The sequence below is a fragment of the Ascidiella aspersa genome, chromosome 1 (assembly GCF_963924565.1).
Source record: "Ascidiella aspersa chromosome 1, kaAscAspe10.2, whole genome shotgun sequence".
Taxonomy (NCBI): Eukaryota; Metazoa; Chordata; class Ascidiacea; order Phlebobranchia; family Ascidiidae; genus Ascidiella; species Ascidiella aspersa.
This window is the reverse complement of record NC_139447.1, coordinates 38,898,427-38,923,698: the sequence shown is the minus strand read 5'-3', so window position 1 is coordinate 38,923,698 and position 25,272 is coordinate 38,898,427. Positions and strand designations below refer to the sequence as shown.

Sequence of the window (25,272 nt, the reverse complement as noted above, 5' to 3'; positions counted from 1 at the left end):
CAGCAAGGAGTGAATTGTGGAAAATTCGGGATTCTACCGGAATTGGACTCTTTCCTCCTGCAACAATAAAATCGTGTAAGTGGCTTTCAAACTGTGTCGAGGCTGACGGTAAAGTGCTTTGCAGATTATAAGTTATCAACAAAAGTTGAAACAAACTTGTTCTCACAGGTAAGTTGAGTTCCCGTAGTTTCGACTTGAGGATGATTTTGCTTTTGTCAGAAATGTACCCCAACATCCCACCAATCCTCAACAACTTGATATTGTGCAAGCAGTGAGCGAGTGAAGTGGCGCTTGTTTCATCGACTTTATTCCATCGCAGATCCAGCAGCTTCATCTAAATACAAACAAAATAATAATTTGTAAACTAGTGAAAGTTTGTGTCGCTGTGTTCAATAAAACACAACAAATAGAGTTTGCAGAAGACGACAGAAAATACTTAATGAATATCAGCCATTTATGTTTAACGTAAAGCAATAAATACGTTGCTATATATTATCACTTACTTAAACCAAAGTAAACAAAAAAATAATGTCCGAAAAATATGATTCTAAAAATCTAAGCGACCACAAATATTTGCAAATAAGCTTTTTATTTCGTTATGCGGCCAACAACGCACAAATGGAAATACAACGTAACTTAATCGTTTCAACCAAACAGAAGTGTTCTGTCGATGCAAGCCACTTTGTTGTGATAAAATCAGCGGCGAATAACATGATGACTATTGTTCAATCTATAAGCGATAAGCACCTTATTGTACAATTGTACATAATCGCCAAAAACGCTTCAGTGGCGATAATCAAAGTAATCAAAATTTATTATTTTGTTGTAATTAAAATTTATTATTTTGTTGTAATTAAAATTTATTATTTTGTTGATTGAAATTTGTGGATCGCTTTGGTAACTCTAAGTCAGGGATGACCAACCTTGAAGTAATTAAAATGGAATGTTTTGTTGTAATTGAAATTTGTGAATAGTTTTAAATCGTTTGGTACTGTACTTAATAAGTTGGCTCTCAAATAAATTAAATTAACACTTTCCCTATCTAGTAAAATACTAATGTATATGTGCCTAGCTTTATATACTGAGCTCATAAGAACCTGCATTCTATAGGTTATTGACGCGGACGAGTTTTTACCACTTTGCATCCTATACGTATTTCTATATGCGGGGTCGTGTATAATGGTCATGACTTAATAAAATCCAGGGTTAAAATAGTTGTCTCTTGTTTTCAAACGCAGGGGCGTGACCCCTTGTTTCCCAGGAATAGACGCCAGTGTTTTAAGGTAAATATAAAATATATGGTTACAAGGAAATGTCACCAACCGGTTGTTTTAGTTCCTTGATTGACTTGGCCAACGTTTGCATCGCAGCATTTGAAAGCTGACAATCCGCAAGTTTCAGCTTCTCAATATTGTGGATGGCAGCAGATATTGCACGAGCACTCTCATCATCAACTTTGTTGTCGCCAAGATTGAGTGATTTGATCTGTGGGTGAGATGAAACTTTTTTTTTTTTATGAGATGAAACTTTGGATTTAACAAACATTTTAAATAATCACCAGCGCCCACTGGTGGCGGGTATCCCCTTTAACAAATAAAGCAAGTGATTGTTACAAAATGTTGCGCCCATTGTTGGATAGAGAGGCAATTGTTGCAGTATTTTATTTTTTTCAACTTAACCCGGTTTTGTTTAAAGTTTCTCTTCTACTTTAACTTGAATATGCCAGCGGCTTGCCAGGATCCAAGACACGAATATTCAAATTACTGTAGCGACCAAACGCAGTGGGAACACTTCCCGATGCATTTCACCACACAACTTAACCCTTGACCCTTAACCTTAGGGGAAACCTGGGGGTTCACAGGATATTTTAAGAGGATGCTTAGAATTGTAGCAAAAACTTCCATTTTAATAAGACCAGTTAAAAGTATTCTAATAAATTTAAATCTGCACAGATCTAATGTGTACTTTACAAGTGAACTCGACGAACGGCAGGGAAGTGACTCAAGACCCTTCAATAAATGAAACAGAAAACAATATGGCGACTAACTAGTCTAAATAGAAAAAAATAGAGGATGTTTAAGAAAGAACAAACAAAATAAAGTTGTTTAACTGTTAACTTGTAGTCTTGAAATTTGAAATTTAAATAGAAGATTAGAGCTGTCAATAAACTATAGTAACATTATTGACTCACTGGTTTATGAAGTAGAGCAATGGAGTAAGCAAGTTCTTGTAAATCATCATTTGTTATTCTGGATGAACTTAGATTTACTTCATCAAAATGTTGCAAGCAAAGAGACAGGATTGCCACAACATCAGATATTGGTATTTTTGATTTCAACACAACAAATTGCTTAAAGTTGAAAGCCCTTGACTAAAATTAATATTAATGTGTTGCAATATACACTTGTACCTCTACAAATATATATGACATAGTGCAACCTGGACGTAAATATTTAGCTTCTTTATTCTAAGTAGTAAACAAAAGAATTACTTTATGCCAGACAAACAAAAAAGGCGATTTCAGGGGCAAGTATGTGTGTGAGGTGCTTAGCCAAGTGTGGCGCGCTATAGCGAGTATATATTTTATTTCAGACACAACATTAAACATTACGTTTTAAGTTTATCTAGATTTCAACTTGCAAACTGCTGGGTCATAAAAATGACTGCGACCACTTTGTTCAAAAAGTTTTACGCTGTTACCCCAACCTCTTTTGCTTGTTTTTCAATTTAAGATTTACTAAACCAAAAAAATAATTTGATTTTGATGATCACCTAGATCAGTGGTTCTCAAAGTTATTTTCGCAATCCTCCCTTAAAGACTTAAACAATGTTAATTCCTCCTCAAAAAATCCCAAAAGGAATATTGCCAAAATTTCACAGTATATGGATATGATGTGCAAGGTGCGTTTTTCTGATTCATTTCAGAGATAACAGTGAACATTACAAAAGTAGGAATCAATTAAAAAACAATTATAAAAACGCAAAGAACAGTTTTACATATTTACAAAGCGTTATTCATTGTTAATGTAAACCATGAGCTTCATGTTTTAAACAAAAAAAACAATGAAAATTGAGGAGAAAAGCATGACAGTTTTGCCTGAAGATTTCCACGTTTACAAATGTCAAGTGTTCCTCTTTTTGGTTAAAATATCTGTAATGGCGCTAAAACCACATTCAACTTAATATGCAGTCGGAAATGGAAAAAGTGTTTGCTCTGCAACGGTTAATTTGGCATACTTAGCACACAAACTTGTGGATCCAACCAAATGTTTTTTAAATGAATGATTTGGTAAAAGTCGCTCTCGAGCACTTGCTTTGGCATTTTGCAGAATTTAAAACATATACTGGATCTGGGCAATCTTATGTTTCACCCTTTCTTTACTTTACTTTTACGTATTACTTTTACCATGCTTTTACAACCATGCTAAAACAAACAAACAGTATAAAACAGACACCTGGTGCTAGTGAACTTTACTTACTGTGACGAAACAATAGACATTGTAAACCAAACTGAGTCTATTATGACGTAGGTTTAACACAGTTAAAGCAACATATTGTCTTCACACAAGGCTACTTTAAGTCGTATAGCAAGTAGACGTTCCCATTTAAACTTCGAGCAGTTAGTTATGTGTTATAATTATCAAATAATTATTCATCCACTTTTCCTCCCCAATTCCTCCCTGGAACAAATTTCCTCCCTCCCAAAATTTAAAATTCCCCCAAAGTAAGCCAAGTGGCTCGCTTTGAGAACCACTGACCTAGATAATTGCGATAAATTCGGACACAACCAGCGGCAAACAGTCAAGGAACGACCAGCGCCTTTGATGTTTCAAAATGTAGGCTACACGCTCCACGATTAACGCGAAATGAAAAACACATCACACTTTATGGCAATTCTATCTACGTAAAGTGTAGCGCCACGTAATGCAACGTTTATGAAGTAAAGATGTTTTGCATTTCAAACAATATTTCCGCACTCTTTATCCATGTATCGACAATGTTACGCTATCCATAGGATTATTTATGGTTACATATTAATTGCCACATTCATATTTTGTGTTGATCGGCTATTATTCCACGAGGCTAGCAAATTTACACGGACATATAACGACGTAATATACAACCTTTTACACCAAACCCCACCTCAAAGTACATCACCATCGCCTCTAAAAACTCTACCGAAATTCTAAATCCATCCATTAACCATCACTTACCCCAAACAGGGGCAAACAATTCGGTGCTAAAACAGTCGTTCAAACTAGACCGCCTATACGTCGACAACAGAACGGCCGATCGCCTCATACCCTCTCCCTACAGTTTCATGTATTATTTTGGCCATTTAGGCTTTATTCCGATGAACTTATGACTTATTTTAACAGGTTTAGGTTTTATTTAGACGATTTAGATCTTATTCTGTCGTGGATATCACTGCGTATGACTTTATTATGTCGTTGGTCTTAATACTAGAGATCTTTTGGCCGATATTCGATTTTTAACGCTTCAAACTAGGGCGCCTAAACGTAGACACCAAAACGGCCGAGCTTCCACCACCCTCTCCCTACGGTTTCAGGCGTGATTTGGACATCGAGGCTTTATTCCGATGAACTTAGGACTTATTCCACAACAGGTTCTGTCGTAGATATGACTGCGTATGACTTTTTATGTCGTTGGTTATAATACTAGAGATCAACAGATTTAATTTGTTATTTCGCCGATACCGACATTCGATTTTTAACGCTTTTGTCAGCCGATACTTGTACCGCTAACGATTTTATTAAATATAGTTAAAGTTAAAAAAAAATGAAAGAAAGTCTAAAAAAATTACATTTCAGTTTATTTACCTATATCTATTTAAGTTTTAATTTGCTCATTAACCATTGTTCCGAAGTAAATTTAAATCTATCTATCTATCTTAGTTAATAAATATATATATCGGTATTTGTCTAACTAATGCTATGGTAATAAATATTGATTACCCTGCTAGATATAGAGGCTTTGTAGATCTTATTGTGTGTTCCTGTGGAATTGTTTTATTCTGTTTAACCACGTAAATGCAGGTAGATATTTATTGCGCTTATTGTTACCTTAGATTTGTTCACAACCAGTTTTTCCATCAGATCAGTTTTATGATTTCCAATCACGACATTACCATGCTTGGATATTTTGCCTTCATGGATCACATATGAAGTCAAGAAAAGCCGATCAATGTTGCACTTGGATAAAGCGTCTATTCCCGATTTGCCGATAATGTTTCCAGTAAGATCAAGTGTAGAAAGCTGAAATGTTACAAATGGGATGCAAGAATTCATTAAAGATAGATGAGAACTATAGAAAAAATATTCTCAAATGTAGTAAAGAGAAGTAAAACAATTTTAAATGCTGCCAATAATATTTTAGTATGCAAGACAGATACTTATTGTGCTATTATTGCAATATAAATAAAAGAACAAATGTCAAACCCTTGTGTTTGATAATCCCTTAGCAATGGACCTGGCACCCTTTGTAGTTATTCCACAGCCAGATAATATAAGACTGTCAATATTTGTCAAAACATCAAAAACAATTAAAGCACCTTCATCACCAATAACATTATTAGAAAGATCAAGTGTTGAAATCTGTAAATAAAGGTATTGTCTGCAATATCTTAAAATATTTATCAATAATTTTAGGTAACAAAAATGGAAAAATAATGTTAAAAGTAATAAAAAGTGTTCAATAAAAACAATAGACATTTATTCATATCTTTTTTAACATTGAACCTTAGTATGTAATAACTTTGTAGCAATGGACTTGACACCCTTTGTAGTTATTCCACATCCAGATAATTTAAGACTTTCAATATTCGGCAAAACATCAACAACCATTAAAGCACCTTCATCACCAATATCATTATTGGAAAGATCAAGTGTTAAAATCTGTAAATAAAGGCAATGTCGGCAATATTTCAAAATTGTCAAATTAAAGTAATAAAAAAGTGTTCAATAAAAACAATAGACATTTATGTACATTTTTTTGACATTGAACCTTATTATGTAATAACTTTGTAGCAATGGACTTGGCACCCTTTGTAGTTATTCCACATCCAGATAATTTAAGACATTTAATATTTGTCAAAACATCAACAACAATAATAGCACCTTCATCACCAATAATATTATTGGAAAGATCAAGTGTAGAAAGCTGAAATGTTACAAATGAGATAGCAGGGATATATCAAAAAAAGATAAAAAATATTTCTCATGTGTAGTGAAAAGAAGTAAAACAATTTGTAATGCTGTCAATAATATTTAAGTATGCAAGGCAGATACGAATTGTACTTTATTGCAGTATAAATAAAAACAAATACTAAACCTTGGTGTTTGACAATCCCTTATAAATGGACTTGGCACCCTTTGTAGTTATTCCACATCCAGATAATTTAAGACATTTAATATTTGTCAAAACATCAACAACAATAATAGCACCTTCATCACCAATAATATTATTGGAAAGATCAAGTGTAGAAAGCTGAAATGTTACAAATGAGATAGCGGGGATATATCAAAAAAAGATAAAAAAATATTTCTCATGTGTAGTGAAAAGAAGTAAAACAATTTGTAATGCTGTCAATAATATTTAAGTATGCAAGGCAGATACGAATTGTACTTTATTGCAGTATAAATAAAAACAAATACTAAACCTTGGTGTTTGACAATCCCTTATAAATGGACTTGGCACCCTTTGTAGTTATTCCACATCCAGATAATTTAAGACATTTAATATTTGTCAAAACATCAACAACAATAATAGCACCTTCATCACCAATAATATTATTGGAAAGATCAAGTGTAGAAAGCTGAAATGTTACAAATGAGATAGCGGGGATATATCAAAAAAAGATAAAAAAATATTTCTCATGTGTAGTGAAAAGAAGTAAAACAATTTGTAATGCTGTCAATAATATTTAAGTATGCAAGGCAGATACGAATTGTACTTTATTGCAGTATAAATAAAAACAAATACTAAACCTTGGTGTTTGACAATCCCTTATAAATGGACTTGGCACCCTTTGTAGTTATTCCACATCCAGATAATTTAAGACATTTAATATTTGTCAAAACATCAACAACAATAATAGCACCTTCATCACCAATAATATTATTGGAAAGATCAAGTGTAGAAAGCTGAAATGTTACAAATGAGATAGCGGGGATATATCAAAAAAAGATAAAAAAATATTTCTCATGTGTAGTGAAAAGAAGTAAAACAATTTGTAATGCTGTCAATAATATTTAAGTATGCAAGGCAGATACGAATTGTACTTTATTGCAGTATAAATAAAAACAAATATTAAACCTTGGTGTTTGACAATCCCTTATAAATGGACTTGGCACCCTTTGTAGTTATTCCACAGCCAGATAATTTAAGACTGTCAATATTTGTCAAAATATTAGAAACAATGGAAGCACCCACATCACCAATAATACTATTGGAAAGATCAAGTGTTGAAATCTGTAATTTAGATCTTAGTATTAACAGAAATTATCAGTGCAAAAGAAAATTAAGAAACACATAGTTAAAATTTACTGCAATATACATGAATAGTTTTAAAGTGACACTGGATACAATTCAACCTTGGTACTTTCCAGTCGAAGTGATTCCACGAAAAAAGAAAATCCTTTTCCTTGAAAGTGTTTTATCCCCAAGTTTATGGAATCACTTTCCAATTCAGGTTCTGATGGAAAAAAAACAACTAAAATTAATTTAAAAAAATATTACGTGTATATAATATTTACAATCATGTAGTTCTGAGGTGTTAAATTTTAAAATACCATTCTAAACATAAATACTGCAAAGTTACGTTAAGAATATAGACCTATGTTATTGATTTCCACTTAAAAAGTATAAATGTCAGAATCCTAACTGGTGATATATAACTAATAACTAATAGGGGGTAAATAGCAAGAATAACTTGCAATAAATAATAATTGACTAAGACATGCAAAATCTATCAGGAAACCAGTTGCAATTTAGGATGTAGCTGTCACATTCATAATTATGGTTCAAGTTAGTTTAAATATTGTTGAAAATCATCACAAAACTTTGGAGGTAGCTAAGTGCATATTATCATGGTTGTAAAACATTTATAGTGCTTGCATTAAATGTGGTTTCATTTTAAGATTCACTTTTTTGGCGACCATTTACTTGCTGATTGTGATAACATGTCAACTAAAAGTTATTGGGAAAGTGGCCAACATGAAATGCCGGTGCACATATTTCCAACTGCCTATATTTAAGTATGCTAAGGGTCACTTAAAGTTAACCACAACATAACTTTTATTCATAGCAACACAATAGTTGCAATTACCCACTGCGTTTGTGACCACATTCAACTACAACACAAGGATTTTTCAGAAAACATTTAAAAGTATGGAAACATTTGTATAGAGTTCATTTTGTTGCATACCACAAAATACATGGAATTGTAATACACAACTACAAAAAATATAATCATGATTTTACCAATGTGGTAAATTATTATTATATTTTGTGTAGTTATGCATCGTTTCAGACATCATTGTTTTAAATTGTAGTGATTGGGTATTTGTTTAATACTGTAAATTTTAAGAATCTGTTTAGTAATTCATTGTTGTTTTGTGACAAAAGAATATATTATGATTAACCCCTGAGCAAAATAGAAATCAAATAAATAAATAAAAGTAAACCAGGATTTGTTTTTTTGATTGATTATATTTAAAAACCTAATCTTCTTGGACTCTTATTTATGTTTTTGTGGCATTTTCTACTGATTAATACTATAGTAAGTAAAATGTATTATAGATTCAAAGTTCTACTCCAAATGAGTGTCTGTGTAAAACCGAATGGTGCTTGTTGTTAGCTAACAATAGTTGTGGCCCCTTTAACATTAAACACTTTAGGTACAATGATTTGCTATAATAAAAGATAGTGGGGTCAAACACATTTAGAATAATTACCTTTGTTTCTGCTTATATCAAGTGATACAGCTTTGATTGAGAGCAGATAGACAAGACTGGGGACATCAGATGGTAAGACGCTTCCTTGAAACTTGATTTCACTCGGCAAGTACTTAGCAATCTTTTTATCGAGATCTGGATCTCTGAGCTCGTTCAACCAGCCACTGATTGTTATAAGCTTTTTTGTGTCAGTTGAACTAATTTGATGCATAAACTGAACTGCAAACTCAACTAATTTGGATCTTTTGGCCTCACATATCTGATGGTTGGGCTCACAACTGCATGCGGTGAGAAATGAGCTAACTGTTAAGTTCAGTGCAATGTTAAAATATCCGAACATGAATCTTGACACAACTTCCCATCGACTTTCAGGTAATCTAGGAAGAATGTTAATAAATTCATCCAGAGTGGAATAAAACACCAAGTGAAGAGCTGAGAAGTTTTCTTGCAGTAACAAATGTGTAAAGCTTGTTCGTTTGAAACCTTCCAGTATTTTTAAGCTAACTTCATACCTAGCATCAACATAGTGCATGAGAAAGGCATCTGCATCACTTTTATCCATGCCTACATCACAAAAGTCCTTGGCTGTAAATACAAGATCTCCTTTTTTAAATCCATTCCATGCCAAAAGAGCAATTTTGCTTAAGTGAGCATGTTTTTCCCTGATGTGTACACTTTGGCAGAAATACTCCAGAACTTTAAAAAAAATATATGTGAGGGATTCTATTTCCAGCTCTTTACCTTCTGCAAAGTGTATGTTTATGACATACATGATGATTATGCAGAGAGCAGGAACGTGACACAAAACAGAAATGTCTCTCTTTTTTTCCAAGTAAGTCATTACTAATGTGACCTGTTCTACTGTTTTACAGATTTGTTCACAAATTTTCTTTTGTGAAGCAGCTGAAATACCTCGAAGGTTAAAGACTGATGTTGTTTGAATCATTTTAGTCATATGGTGAAATTGACCAGGCCTACAAGTGAAAACTTTTATGGATTTTTTCCAAACCTTAGCTTGGCACAGCCTCTTTATATGAACATCAGCTGTTGCTATTTCATCTGATGGTAATGGTTCATCTGTGAAGAAAGCATCAGTATTTGCTTCATCTAAACCATCACATACAAATACAACATTTTCACCATCCCCAATTGATTTCAAGAGAGCTTTTTCTGTAGTTTGCTCATGTCGAAATTTGATGTCTGTTCCATTGAAACACATTTGTAGGAGTGTAGTTTTGGTATTGTAGTCTATCTCCCGACAGAAAACAAAGAAAATGTACTCGCATTTTAGAAATAGCTTTTGCTCTAGAACCATTTCCACTATCATGCGAGTAAGAGTGGTTTTGCCAATACCAGCTTGTCCGATAAACACAATGTTGTTGCCGTTTCGGTCGATGTAGTCCTGTCTGGCCTCTTTCGAGGCATGTTGTCTTGCATCTGACTCTGCTTGTTTAAAAGCCTGCTCTATCGCTTCACTGATGTCAAGGCTTTTTGTTTCAAGTGATAAAAGTTTCTGGAAATCTTCTCGATTGCTGTAATGTCCTTCTTTATTTAGTTGTTCGATAGATTTTGGTTCATTTTTAGTTAATGCAACAGGCACCAGCTGAATTGGCTGGTCCCAATCAAGTTTAATCGGCATATTTCTTATTCCTGATATTGATTTCACATGTTTTCGCAATTTCTTTTTTTGTTTTACTTGCCAAACTATAAATAAATATACATTTTTTCTAAATATTACATAACAACAGCTGACTGGAAAATTTAATGTAAAACAAACATTACTTACTTTTGTCAGGAATAAATTGCAAAGCTCTAGTCAATAAAGAAGGTCCTGGTTGGTCGGCCAAACTTTGACGAACATTTGCATCTGGTTGTTCGTTATTGGTATCTGAAAACCAAAAAATGTTAATCTTAAGGGTAGAAGACATTCACAGTAACAGCCATTTTGTTGACAGATATTAAATAGAGAAATATGCAAAATGTGCCTAAAAGCGTTGCATGCATCCTTTCTTTTGTCAATCTAACCAAATACTGCCGCATGCCACTCAATTAAACTGGATTTGAGCTGCATATTATTTTCGCACCGGTTAATTTAAGAGCAACATATCTATGTAACAATGCAAGAATAAAAAACTCAAACTGTGTACCACCACATCCACCAGGTTGTAGTTTCCCACTCTTTTGTATTTAATAATGTCATTAAATCCGGGCAACTCTTAGATAAAAATATATTACCTCTTAGATGGCTACACATGGCAAAAGATGCCTACACATGGCAAAAGCTTAGACATTTGTTAGAGGCAAACACAGCACTTTAAATGTGCACAAATATTGGACAGGGCAAAATTGCTGGTCACCAGAGGGCTGTTGACCTTTGCTTTTTGTATACACCTTGTAAACACAACATTAAAACCGCATATGAGGGTCATTATCAGTTGGTTAATTTGTAATGTTGTTATGACTTCGCAATGACCTGACTTTTATGTACTTAAAGAAGTGTTTTCAAATAACTTGACTTAAATCTGTTGACCAAAATAACTTGACTTGACTTAAGTCATTTTGCTAATTAACTTTGGGCAAAATTAAAAGTTTTCATTAAACATTTATTACTAAATTTTTTATAATTTTTTTACTTATAACAATTTGCTTTCTATATATTTGATTTTGGTTAATTTTTAGTTAAGATATTGTTAATAATCGGACGAGTTTACCAGTTTTATATTAATGACTTAACTTGGGCAACTGATGATTTAGACTGGGACTTGACTTGTTATTTATTTAAAAAGATTTGACTTGAATTTCTTTTAAAAACGTTCCTCATTAGTTTTCAGTCTTTTTTCTGTTTTAATATTAAGAATTTTGTTTTTATCCTTAAACAATGCTAAGAACTTGCAGTTGGTGAGCTTTGGTTGGTCTGATTCAGCAGATTCACTTTGTGTCTTTGCTGGGTAATGATGGTGTTGTTCTATGTTGACATTTTGATTTCCAAAAATTGAATCTTTTACATTGCTGCCTTCCACTGAAATATCTAAATGGTACAAACATATTTGGAAAAAACACATTAATTGCAAAATAATGGAAGTTGTGACAAAGAGTACTTCAGTAAGAAACCCAAGCTACAATCACATTGTTGCCTGTTTTTATATAGCATTAAAACAATACAAAAGCAATAATAAAATAAAAAATATAATGGTAAAAACAGATATAATTTGTACAAAATGTAGTTACTATGAGTAGACCTTGTTATATATATCTCTCCTCAAAGATACACTGTGTTCTTTACAGTTTTTGTTAAAGTAATAACCTTAAAACCCATTTATTTTTACAAATTTCAATAAAGAGCAAGCCGATCGGCAAGGTAATATTTGGTCCGCCCCCCCCCCCCCCCCTTGTATTTAGTGATTTATTAAAACAATTTAATGTTTAATGTAACATTTATTGTGGGTTATAGATATTTTAGTTATACAAAGGTAAACACTACTTACCTGTTGTATTAGTAGGGTTGTTGTAAGTGTTGTCAGTTTTGATAATATCCCTCCCAGCCTGGTGGGCATTGTCTGTAATTGAGTATTTTAATTTGAAAAATAATAAATCCTATTAAAAGTTTGATTAAATAGTAATGGTAACACATAATTTCCTAAAGAAGAACTACCGGTGCCAATCATCTCGTAAACTAAAAAATATTATTAGTATGGATAATACTTTAATTTGAAGAGATTATATTCATTATCAAATCTAAACAAAAGTTTTTTTCGTCATTGTTGACAATATAAAACAATACATTTAAGTAAGCTGACCAGGAATAACAAATACCTTTTGCTTGCATTTTAGTTTGCATGGAGTCAACATTTTGATTTGGTGGATCTGCGAAGCAACAACAACTAATGTAATGTGGTGTGCCAAGTTATATTTCAGTAATGTTTATTACATCATTTTCAAGCAAGTTGTTTATTTTAATCCTAATACAAGCCATTCTAACTTTATACTTAAAGAGACTCATCTCTAGTAATACAGCAATTTTTTTTTAATTTGTAAGTGGGCTTTAAGACTTCCATGAAGAGTAAGTGAAACATGCATTGGGGCATTATTTGGTACAGGTCTCCTTGCTAAATTTAACTGGGGACATACAAATAATCATGGTTTTAGAAAAGCTTTGTGTATTGACATGGCTAAAATAGCAGTTCTGAATGTAAAATGCTTCACACTTTTATCACAGTTTTGCCTTGTATGTGAAATGACCGGAACTGTTAAAAGTGGTCTCTGCTAATAACTTGATTTGCATATCTACAGTCCAGTGTTGTTATGACTTAAGTCAATAATTTGATTTAAGTGCAATTAAATCACAGATTTAAATGACTTGACTTGACTTAACACGTTTGCTGCGGTTCCAAATTTTCGTTGGTTTCTTGTGTTGCGATTACCTAATTTTCTGTACCGCTAGCTGCCGCCAGAAAATGCCCGCCAAATTTTGTCGACATGATTTCGCTTTAAGGAGTTCTTTTAGACAGTTTAATCGTTTGGACACTGGTGGGTCAAGTCGCATTAAACACCAACTATATTGTAGCCAGTGCGATTTGACCCACTGGTGGTCACATAATTTTAAGCAACTTATAGAGTAAAGCTTAACTTTTTGCTAGTGTGATACATCAAAGGTAATATATTGTGAGTAATTTCTATTTTAAATGTTGCAAAATGAATCCTGCATAGTTTTATAGGGTTGCAGTTGTCATATATTGTGTCAGGGTTTTTTTTAAGGGCCTTGTTTTCATGGGTAGATCAATAATTGGGTTATTATATATAGGGTTATTTACCAGGTTAATTTTAGTTAATATTATATATTACACTTTGGTTTACTTGTTTTATGGTTTGTAATATTTAAAAAAAAATTTTTAAACCCCCTTCAAAAAATGCACCCCCAACCCTTGGGCCTCAACCACAAAAATATGCAACCTTTTTGTTAATTTTTTTATCTAAATTCTAGTAAGTACAACCTACAGTTTTCTAATAAATTAACATTTTGTATTAATTCGCCATTAAACCACCCGATTATTGGATTGTTCACCCCTAAAAAACAAACAAGGGATTTGTAAAATTATGTTTATTGTTTACTAATGATTTGGTTTACATCAATAGCATATTGCAGCATTTCTCAACCGGTGCGCCGCGGCGCACTGGTGCGCCATGGAAGGCTGCCAGGTGCGCCGCGAGCAAAAGGAAAAAACGATGTATAGGTCCTATTATATAAAACATATATTTTCTAGGTTCCTATTAAGCTTAGCTCATTGATTCCAGTAGAAAACGCAATAAGACTACAAAGCAACATAATCTAAATCAGATAATTAATCTACCGTAAGTAGGCCTATTAAGACCACTGACATAATAACGCCAAATTCGCAGTAATAACCACGATAAAATAAGATCTAAAATAGTCCAGATAAGACCTACATATGTCGAAATAAATTCAAAATTAATCGGACTAAGACTTAAATGACAAAATAACTTTTTTTGTCTTAAAGGCTGGAGTCCCTTTGCTGGCAATTTAAGAAAAATACTGCTACAACTCAAAAATTTCGCACTCGCTTCGCTCGCAAGGTGCGCCGCTACATCTTCATACATCTCTAGGTGCGCCCCAAAGTGAAAAATGTTAAGAAACACTGGCATATTGACGTAACGTCAAACTATTTTATAGGGAAAAAATAGGACCCGCTGATAAATTTTTAACAATAAACCCAATTAACATAATAAACATAATTTTTTTAGAAAAAAGCTGAACATGTTAAGCTTTAAAGTTTAACTGCATGAGTACCAGATTATAAACCCTCAAAACTAGTTGAGGTGCAATTAACATTGCATCGCCGTGAATATGAAAAAAACACAGTAATATTTTTCGTTCGACCCACCAGTGGGTGATATCGCAGTGAACGTGTTAAGCCAAATGACTTGATTTACTATTGATTCAACCCTCCTTTAAATATTCTACATGCCCAGTACTGCATTTTTCCAAAAAGACACAGGCTTTGCAAATCCTAAACTGTTTATAGGGCCTATTAAATTTTGATTGCCATTGAAAACTGTTGTATCTCTTCTTTAAATAATGCACTGATTTCACAAACTCAGGCACTCAAGTACATTTTAACACAATTTTTAACTTACCCTTTTTTCTATGTTTTCCATACATGCCCTGGCAATCTTATCTGGTTTCAGTATAAAATTTTAATTCACTTATTAAATCAAGTCAAGCAACTAACTACACTTAAATACATATTAGAAATTACCTTGGTTGGAAGTCCCTGCTGTTGATTGTCCAGCAGATTCATGCTGAAACATAAATTAAAATCAAGATTATAAAGAACTACGCACATCATGTTATTTTAACATGCACATGTTGATATTTTAAGCAGGAAGTTGCGAACCTGAATTTTATGAATCAGTTTCAAGCCACTTTTTTTTTAAACTGCAACAGCACCTGAACCGTTTTTGTAAGATTTTAAGGAGGCAAACCGGAAATAAACCAACTATATAAAAAATGGAAATAGTAGAAAGCAGAATTACCTCAAAATGGATGTTTCTTGTTTGTTCGTGTGACATTTCACAGTTTAAACAAATTTGTAAAACTTTCAAATGTTTACAAACTTAATGCAGATATTTGAAAACAACCGTCCTCATTTAAAATGCGTTAATCTACTAGAAATGGTTAAACATTATCTGCATTGGAAAGGCATAATAGATCACAAAAACCTTATTATAAATAAAATTAAGCAGTCAACAATGCCTCACTACATCAATGTAAAGAAATTCTATTACAAACATCAATTTATCAGCTCCTTTAATTAATTTGGGTTTACTTGCTTAACTGACAACCCATAACTATAATAACAGAGCCTGAAAATAAATTGGTTAAAATGCTTAAAAGGCATAAAATTTAAAACTAAAATTTCTTATTTTCGCATTTTAAGTTGTTAATAGAATAAAAGTATTTTTATGCAAAACAAAAGTTAGCCCACACTAAATTCAAAACTTAACTAATTCTAATTGTGCCAGCCAGCAGCTGCTGTAGAAAACAACTGAATGAAGCAATGTTTGTTCAATGTAAACAATTGAGAAAATCTATCACAGAAAAGAGCGCTGATCTAGAATCCTAACAGTTACAAAACCATACGTCAAAATTAAAAACTGGGAGAATAAATATAGTAATACTTGTGGTAGGATTCTAGACCAGCGCCCTTGGCCCATCCCAACCCAAATGCTAACTCGCAGCCTAGCCCAAATATGTGCATTGATTTGACCATTTAAACGCTGGGGTAGGATTCTAAACCAGCGCCTGGAAAAGATAATTAAAATCACAAGTTGTTGTTATATAAAGAAAACAAAATGAGAAACACTGTATTTAAAATGCTCATTTTTATGTGTTTTTTTTATCTATGGTGTGCCATATATTAAAGAAAACTCATTATAAATGAATAACTACAATAAAACGAATATTTGTTCGTTCAGCAAAAACACGAAATATAAAAGCAAAGTAGTTCAAAAATTCTGTATAAAGCACAAATTAAGTTGTTCGTTCGCCCAAGGTTTGTTTACTTTTGAAACAAAATAGTTGGCGCGCAATAAAAACGAAGGTTTCTGTGGAAAAACAAACAAACCGGGTCGGTAGCGTCGGGCGAGACAGCAAACTTCTGGTTAAAAATTAGCTTGAGCCTAAAGTTAAATAGTGATATCGATCACTAATCCTTACACAGTGCTTGGGTTACAATATAAATTATTGTAGCATTGAATTAAAGAACATTTAACCCTTTTTAATCTGAACCAACTCGAAATACCATTGTTGAAAATAAAATGGTTGCGTAAAGCAGGTTAAAAATTTCCATTAAAACAAAGTGCTGGTTGAATACACAACGCCATGTTTTGCTAAACCATTTTCTGTTTCGTTTGTGTTACGTTCCACAGATAAGAAGCTTTTATTATAACTTTTGTTTTTTTAAACGAACGTGAAGTTTTTACAAGACTTCAGTGATTCTCAAACTGTGTACTTTAAACGATTCTCAAATGTCCCTCGAAACGTTTCGTTGTTTGACAAAATACTAATTTGTTTTACGAATAAGCACGCATGTAACATGCGAGACTAGGATGCACACAATCTGTTAGAAATCCAGTGTTATTTAAACATTTTCGAACCGCATTGTCAAGTATTACGATCGTTTGTCACAAAATTGTGAGTTTTTCATTTTTGAATACTGTGCGAGATATAAAGTTCAGGAATCACTGCTTTACCGGGTTAAAGCGTTGGCTTATGTTTGCTTTGTGTGATTTAGTGGGTCAATATTTGGCAGCTCGTTCGAGTCTGCTTAACCCAGCTACGTGCTGCTGCTCTCTAGGTTGCACCATCGCTGCACGATTAATAGTGGCGAGACAGGGCTGATGAATTTGCGCCAACAGAGTTTATTGATCGTTAACTCTGCTGGAAGTTTTACGACTTTTTGGTACTTTCTTTCATATTGGTTATAGTGCGTTTTTGGTGACGAACTTTTATATAAGGCATCAGTCGATAAATTTGTAACGCAGTAAAATTGTCACAATTCAAACAAGGAGTTGTTTTTCCTTCATGGAAGCACTCTTTGCCCGTTTAAGGAAGTTTTTTTGATTCGTATCACATAAATATATTCCCAATATTAGGAAATGACTAGCTAGAACATTGTGTACAAAACTTACAAGCAAAAACACAATAAACATTTTAAATTGCCTACACACTCGTCTGTTGTTAAAAGTTTTTCCAGCCATAAAGTACTTCGATACAATTTTTAACGAAATCAAACATACACATTCACGTCTTAAAACCTAAAATGACTTGGAACTAATCTTCCAAATGTGGGACTTTATGAAAACGCTTTATAATATGTTATTCGATCAGAAAATCTACAAAAAAATTATTATTAACTATAGATTTCTGGCACAAGTTTTTTTTGGTTTTTATACGTTCAGCGAAAAGTTTAAATTGTAGCACTCTGTAAACAAACATTAATCGCTTAAGTTTGCTGTCGGGCATTTAACATTGCTACGTTTTTATCAAAATATGTGATGATTGGGTATGTTGCAAGAGTTGTACGCGATTAAGGAACATTTGCGTCCACAATAATATGATATTTAACATATCATTAAAAAAGGCAATTCATTAAAAGCAGGGAGATCCTAACGTAGGTAGACAGACAAGTTTATATTTTTGGGAAAATGATTCCCAGGAAGCAGCGAAAGACCGCATCAAAGTCAGTCGTTAGAAAAATAGTTGTGTAGGTAGACGGTTAAATGTAGAATAAGTAGAGAACAAATTAAAAGACAGTAAAATAACTGATAATCAGCTGCAAATGGTGGCCACTACAGCAATGAACAACGCTTGTATGAAAACAAATTATGCAAAGTTAAGTAAATACCATTAAAAGTTCCATTAAAAAACAGGTACTAACAAAATCAGAACAAACAAGGGCAACAGTAGGGAGACAATTTGCGGATGGCACATTTGCAAAACAAACGAAGGTACGACACACACTGAATTAGTACGAGGAAACTTCAATTAAAAGTGCGTATAGTATTTGTAAAAATATAACAACGCAACAGAACAGAGCGGGAACGACACATCAGCCAAAAAATATAAAAACAACGAATACTGGCAGATTGAAAGGATAACAGCTCGAAAAAACGTTGCATTAACGTATTTAAATACGACAAACACCCAGTTTGAAGGGATCCCCGCTGCCACGACAAATTAGGTCAAGTATCATTGCTGGACGCGAGTGGGATTCTTTTGAGAAGTTAAATGAGAAAAGGCTATTTATTTAAATGAAACGAGCTTAATATAAGGCATTTGTATTTTCCAGATCCAATATCATATCAAAAAAAGTATAGGTTTGACTTTTTGAAAAAAAGAAGGAATTTCATTACAAGGTCAGGGGTTTGACCTTTAATTCACTACTGGTTTGAGCTACAAGTTATGGTTCGCAATGCCGCGTGAACAAAACCATAAAGCTGCTGATATTTCGGGAAGTTTTTAAATTCGCGAACTAGAATTACGCTCAGCCGCGCCTCTTGTGGCCAAATATGTCGCTTTGTTCACGGTGGTTTGCTTCACGAAAGGCTGACAACTTGGCGAGCCGTTTTAGCGCTGTCTGAAAAGCCGCAGCGCAACAATTTTCAGGAATCACATTCAACTCTCTGTCGCCTCTAGCGAACAACGTCAGTTTGCTTCAAGGGAGGCTGACAACTTGGCGAGCCGTCTTAGCGCTGTCTGAAAAGCCGCAGCGCAACAATTACCAGAACTTTGGAGTCCAACTTAGCTCTCTGTCGCCTCTAGCGAATAAGGGCGGCTTGAGAGCCGGACAACTTGGCGAGCTTATAAGCATAATGTTAGCGTAGTCTGAAACATTGGGATTTATGTGAAAACGTTGAAATCTGAAAACGTGTTAGGCTCCAAACGTTAGGGTTTTATTATTTTAGAGCTTTTAAGTCACAACAAACAACTTACTTTTGTTGCAAAAGATTTACAGCTAAAGTCACTTATACAGTCTTTTAAAATTATTAACAGACCGCCAAGTTAAAGCAGGGCTGCGCAAAAGTGCGCCTTTGGCGTAATATCAGAAACAAAATACCTTTCAATTATCGCAATTAACTGGATGGCCGTGACTTTTTATGAAATAAATGGCTTGCTTAGCCGTTGTCGGTCATTGTCAAGTTTAAAACGACTTTGTGAAGTTTTTAAGCTCACTGGTTTATGAAAAATAAAACACATGTACCAGCTCAGCATTTCAAAGTACATATCTTCAGGTCGCTAGATTTATTGCATATTGGAATGATTCAGTGAAACTGTTTCATATTTCCACAAAAGTCATTTTTGTTCATTATATTATACGTATTGCAGAATGATCTGAAAATTGCAGAAATGTAAGTTTAAACATCTCTTATCGGAATGACATTGGTCTTTGAATCGACCCATTCACTGTTTTCCAACGAAATATATTTTTCGAAGACTATATACGTATCGCCAAATACACAAAATGCGCCAAATAACTAGGGCTTAATTACGAGGAACTTGGCTTACGAGCAACCAACTCCACTTTCTTTTCTGTCTAGCGGATTGCTTTATAGTTGCAACCAACTTTCTAATAGTTATCGTTCCTCGTGTTTTATTCTAACTGCTTCAAATCAGTGGTGAAAGTAAGCCCGAAATCATACTGGAAAAATACAAGTTCGCTTTAAACGTGTCGCCATCTCCTTGAATGCAATTAGACTAAGATCTCTGCGCACGACATCAAATCATAAGCTCAGGTTTGCTGAAAACTATAAGCTCAGGTTTGCGTTTAACCGGTTGCGGTATAGTTATAAGTTTCAAAATGTTTTGTTTTCTCGTCACAGAATTTTACAAAATATAAAGCATTACTGGAAAGACTTGCAGTCCATTACGTGTTAAATTTTATCCTTACACCATCGTTAATATAACGTATCTGTACGATTACTATCGAATTCAACACAACAAAGTAAGAATTCTTACGGCAAAGCTAGTATTTAAGAGAACGTACTTTGTGCGCAACAGGGGACGGGGCGTTGTTTTGCACAATGTGCGTAAAAATGTGCGCACATTTAAACTGCCTTTGAAAATGACCACTTTTCTTCAAATTTTTATGCTAGAGTTAGAGTTTTTAGAGTTAGAGTCTTGAGAGTTAGAGTAGAGCTCGCACATTTTGAACGCATATTGTGCAAAAAATGATCGCATCCCCGTCTATTTTTTAAATTTTGGATAACAACATTCGACACTTTGTATTTTACTCCGATAACCCGTATGTTGAGTAATAAATACGCAATCCACTAAACTACGTCATAACTATGATCAAATGGGCACATTTGGTTTAATTAATACGATCAAGTGTGACTTTTTTAGTTGTTGAGCCTCAATAAGGTGAATTTTTCGAAACTACAACCGGAACATTTTAAGCTTATGCAACTGCGAGATTAAAAAAAGAAATGTTAACGTTGTAACAAGTGCCATAAAACCAAGCAGCGGTCAACAGTGCCCCACCATAATCCAACCATAGCACTGTTGCCTGCTGCTTGGGTTTGTGTGACAACTTGCTTTACTACGGAGACTGTCTCAGTTAGTATCAAATATAAAGGAGTGTGTTGTAAATGATCTCATACAAATATACAACGAATTTCAAACATTTAAATAGTACAACAGTAAAGTAGTACAATCACAATAACAGTAAAACGTCATTACATAATGTGAACGATGTTTCAAGCGGTAAAGAACAATTAACATTCAAGGACAAACCTCAAACTGGAATCGTTTTGATGCGGTTTGAGGAACATTGGATTATAACATTGTGGAAAACTAGCAAACAGAATAAAGCGAAAAAAGTTAAAAGTCAAATGTTAATCATCAACAAAGTACAGAAAAGTTTGTTAAGAAATATAAAAACATCTGAACTTAAAAGCATCGGGCATCTCTACAAACAAGCAGCAGAAAATATTGTGTCGCTAACAAAAGACGTAAAAAGCCCCAAGTTCTTTTAAAACGACGTTTTTTGCTTTTTACTTTATTGCAGCTTTAGGCGGTCATTATTGTTGAAAAATAACACAAAAACAAGAAAAAGTAAAGTTTGATTTTAGTTGATTGCGTGAAGACTCGCGACGTAGGATTAAAACATGTTGAAAAATATGAATATATTCGCTTTACTGGTTTTAATTTCACTAAATTGCTGTTGTCGTTAAATTGAAGAAATACAAAAAGGAATTAACGTTTTACCTGTTTTTTTAACTGATTATTACTTATTTTAAAGAAGAGTCGCCAAACGTACGGATATTTTGGATATGTCAAGAATTTTAGAGACACGTATGTGAAAAAATTTCAACCCTTACCAAATCAAGTTCAGTGGACAATTTGAAAGTTATCCAAAACTGTCATGGATGAATCTCCCGTTCGAAAAGGCTAACCTTATTCTAAAGACCTAGTTGTTGGGAGAAAATATTGACAGAAAAAGTATTACTATGAAATACTTGTGCCATAACCAACATACAAAAAAAGCAATAAAGCGTCAAAAAAGTAGCATTTAGGAGACAAAATAATTGTAAAAAATCCAACACATCAATCGCAAAAAAGACGCACACATCAATTATGATATTTTTTACAGAAAAATACCACGAGCTTAATGCATAGTACAGGTAACACTAAACATTTTTTGGTGACATAATTTTTTTCATGTGAGTTTTAAACAGATGGTTAGACTAGCAAGTGATTAGCGATATCTCGCTGGTTTAAGTGAAGTAAAAAAAACATTTTGAAATATAGCAACTGTTGTTTAGCGTGTAATGTTCAGCCCACCTTATGTTGTAACACAGGTCGGTATTCCCTCCAAGCTCCAAGTACCATCAGCTTGGCAGGTTGAGAGCCCGGTAGCTGTCCCTGTGTAGCCAGTGGTGCAGGTGAATGTGTGGCTCGCTCCAAACCCACTGTTTGCTGGGGCTGCTGACACACCAGCTTGGCTCGGATTTCCACATCCTTGCAACACACAACATAATTGATACTTTGTGGAAAAGGGTGTTGATTTACAATATGAACCTTGTCGAATTGAAAAGACTTGTGTGTTGATGGGATGCAATGCATAAATGTATAAATAAATAATGGACAATCTAACTGCAGTAAATGACCTAGTTTAGTGTTTTTAAGTTCTGCAAGAAATAATTTAAAACTAATATGATTGCAAACAACAATGAGAATATTATTAATGTTTGGTCTATCTTAGCAAAGAAATTGGGCAGTGTTTACTTAAATTTTTTATCTAGATTCTAGAGCATCATCATTTAGACCTTAAATTATGAAAATAGTTGTAAATAAATTTAGGACAAATCAAGAACTGTAAGTCTGTGTAAAAAAAATTAAACCAAATGTAAAAACTTAAAGTAAAATGTTACAAAACACATCAACAAATATCTCACTTGCAGTTGAAAATTCCAAATATCCGAAAGATGAGGAATCGTAGTAACCTTGAAGACTTATGTTGTGCGATGCAGAAGTAGCATTGGTTTGGAATCTCATCGATAAATCAACTGAGCTAACGTTTCTCACAATGCTTTAAATTAAAACATTTATTTGTCGCATGAAATTAAAAATAGACATGGAGAAAATAACAATAAATTTCAAACAGTAAACATTTGAGTGTTTTTATTGCACAGTTAAAAGTACTTGTACTGTTTGGTGTGCTGTGATTAAGGAGTTTAAAGAAATAACAGCAGGTTAAACAAACAATATATAACAATCAGTTGGTGTTAAAGTGACGTACAACATACTTATCAGCGAAGCAAATGGTAAATTCTTACTTACTTCAATAAAACTTGACTTTCATAAACATTTCCTGAATTTTCATAACAACCATACCAATAACAATTTCCAACCTCCTAAAACAAGAGAAAAAATATTCATTTAAGCATGCTTAACCGGGTATCACCAATACACAGACAAGGCAATGCATTAAGTAAGATTATGTTAAAACAGTGGCGAAAAGTGAACATAATTAAAATAATAATAATGAAAAAGAAAATTAAAATATAGAGACACACAAATCACGCTTACATGTTCTGAGATTGACCATTTAAAGCGGAACGCTGTAGATTTGGTCACAAGTAATATAGATGCAGTTATTTTGCTTCCTGGTAAAAATCAATTTGACGAAGTTGCAAGGGTAAGAGGGTCTTTAACTAAAAAGAAATAACGTGTCATTCACCCACATTAGAATAATTTAGGGAGATAAAATTGTTGTTAATGAAATATAACACAACACTGGGCAACAATCAAAGACTTTTCAATTTAATATTGATGAATTGAGTGTCTGAATAAGGTCAAATCCACTTCTAAAACTCTTAAAGTGTATACATCATCCTAATCTAGCTGCTTATGGTTCCACAAGAAACAATGATAAAAAGTCAAGCAGTTACATCTTATGTTGACATTATTCTGTGTATGTTTATAAAAAAGCTGTTTAAACAAGGAAGAATTATTTTCAGACTTACCAAAAATACACAAAGGTTCTTGCCACCGCTGAGCATCATAATCGCAGTATGGCTGTAGGTTCATGCCAGTATATCCACTCATGCATGTAAAGTTGTGTCTGCTGTTGTATTCCTTGTTGGCTGGAACATCCTGGATAACTCAACCAGATGTCACATTTCCACAATCTAAATGAACTAATTTTTCATATTCTGCAACAGTCAGCCATCTTCCAAACAACATGCACTTAAATGACACCTATTTTATTTTGATAAATAACTTTTATTCCCATAAATTATTAATCCCAATTTTTTTAGTTCACACAAAAAAACTTGGGTGTAAAAGCAAAATTTGATTTATAGTAATGCTAGAGGTATACGGACTGATTTATAAGCATTTTTGTAGCTATTAGTGGCTTATCCATAAATGCCTTGTTTTTATAGTTGATTTTTTGTTAAAATTATTTTTGTTGATTTTTTGTTAAAATAAACTTTAATAATTATTACTATTCTCCAAACTCATAAAATGTGTATCAACTTACATTGTATGTCAAAATCTTCACTTGCTAGACTTAACCCATTAATCGTTGTTACAGAAATTATTTTATCCATTAGAGTGAGTAAATTTAATCGAATGTACGTTAATACTTCTTGGCTGCCGACCGAACAATATCTGAAAATCAACACAGTTTTTGAACACTTTAGTGGATCTTGCAAATAAAGCTGCGTCCTTTTAAAAATTAACTGAACAGAATAAATGTTTTAAATTGACTAAAAGTCTAAATTAAGAAATAAAATGTTTTTGCCTAGTGTAAATTTAACTATTAAAAATGGGTGCATTTATAAAATGGGGTAAGACGAAACACTTAGATCAATTCCAACAAACCTTTAAACAAGAATGTTTACAATAATAAAGTTTAACCAACCTAAATGTTCTGTTGTATAAAGGCTTCCAATCCTTTGAGTGCATTCACATGTGGAGGAAACATTGTAGCGACATGTCCAGGCAATCTGCGAAAAACGTTGAAATGTAGAATTGAGGCTTACTATAACAAAATATTGCAAAATATTATCTATTTTAAGGCCAGGCGTCGGGAACCTTTCATGTGCCAGTTTATGAAAACTGTTAAAATTCCAACAACTCGGGTGCCAAACATTTTGCTATGTTTGGTTTAGCACTGGCAAGCAGGGCTAAAAAATTGAACTCAAGTTCATCTTTAGCCAAATGTGAGTTTTAGTCGAGTCCAGAGTCCAGCCACCTGTAGATTACCCA

The 25,272-nt window shown here is 33.4% G+C and overlaps 2 protein-coding genes and 1 long non-coding RNA gene across 3 annotated transcripts in view; all 3 read right to left on the bottom strand.

Moving 5' to 3' along the window:
• The window catches only part of LOC146170418 (uncharacterized), a 131,051-nt gene that overhangs the window by 25,909 nt on the left and 79,870 nt on the right, over positions 1-25,272 (bottom strand). The gene's annotated exons all lie outside the window — the stretch shown is intronic.
• LOC146170421 (NACHT, LRR and PYD domains-containing protein 14-like) lies at positions 5,091-6,798 on the bottom strand. Its single transcript, XM_083391819.1, has 6 exons — positions 6,793-6,798; positions 6,680-6,718; positions 6,352-6,507; positions 6,025-6,180; positions 5,760-5,915; positions 5,091-5,615 (listed from the first exon to the last, which is right to left on the bottom strand). The coding sequence occupies exons 1-6, from the start codon at positions 6,796-6,798 to the stop codon at positions 5,454-5,456; spliced, it is 675 nt and encodes a 224-aa protein (XP_083247945.1). The 3' UTR covers positions 5,091-5,453.
• Positions 22,303-23,717, bottom strand: LOC146170420 (uncharacterized). Its single transcript, XR_014500490.1, has 4 exons — positions 23,587-23,717; positions 23,338-23,411; positions 22,953-23,086; positions 22,303-22,515 (listed from the first exon to the last, which is right to left on the bottom strand). It is a non-coding gene; the product is annotated as an uncharacterized LOC146170420 (long non-coding RNA).

Coding starts and splice junctions, on each gene's coding strand:
- LOC146170421 (XM_083391819.1), bottom strand. Junction 5,916..6,024: donor CAAAGTTATTACATAATAAG/GTTCAATGTCAA, acceptor CTTTATTTACAG/ATTTTAACACTTGATCTTTC. Junction 5,616..5,759: donor CAAAGTTATTACATACTAAG/GTTCAATGTTAA, acceptor CTTTATTTACAG/ATTTCAACACTTGATCTTTC.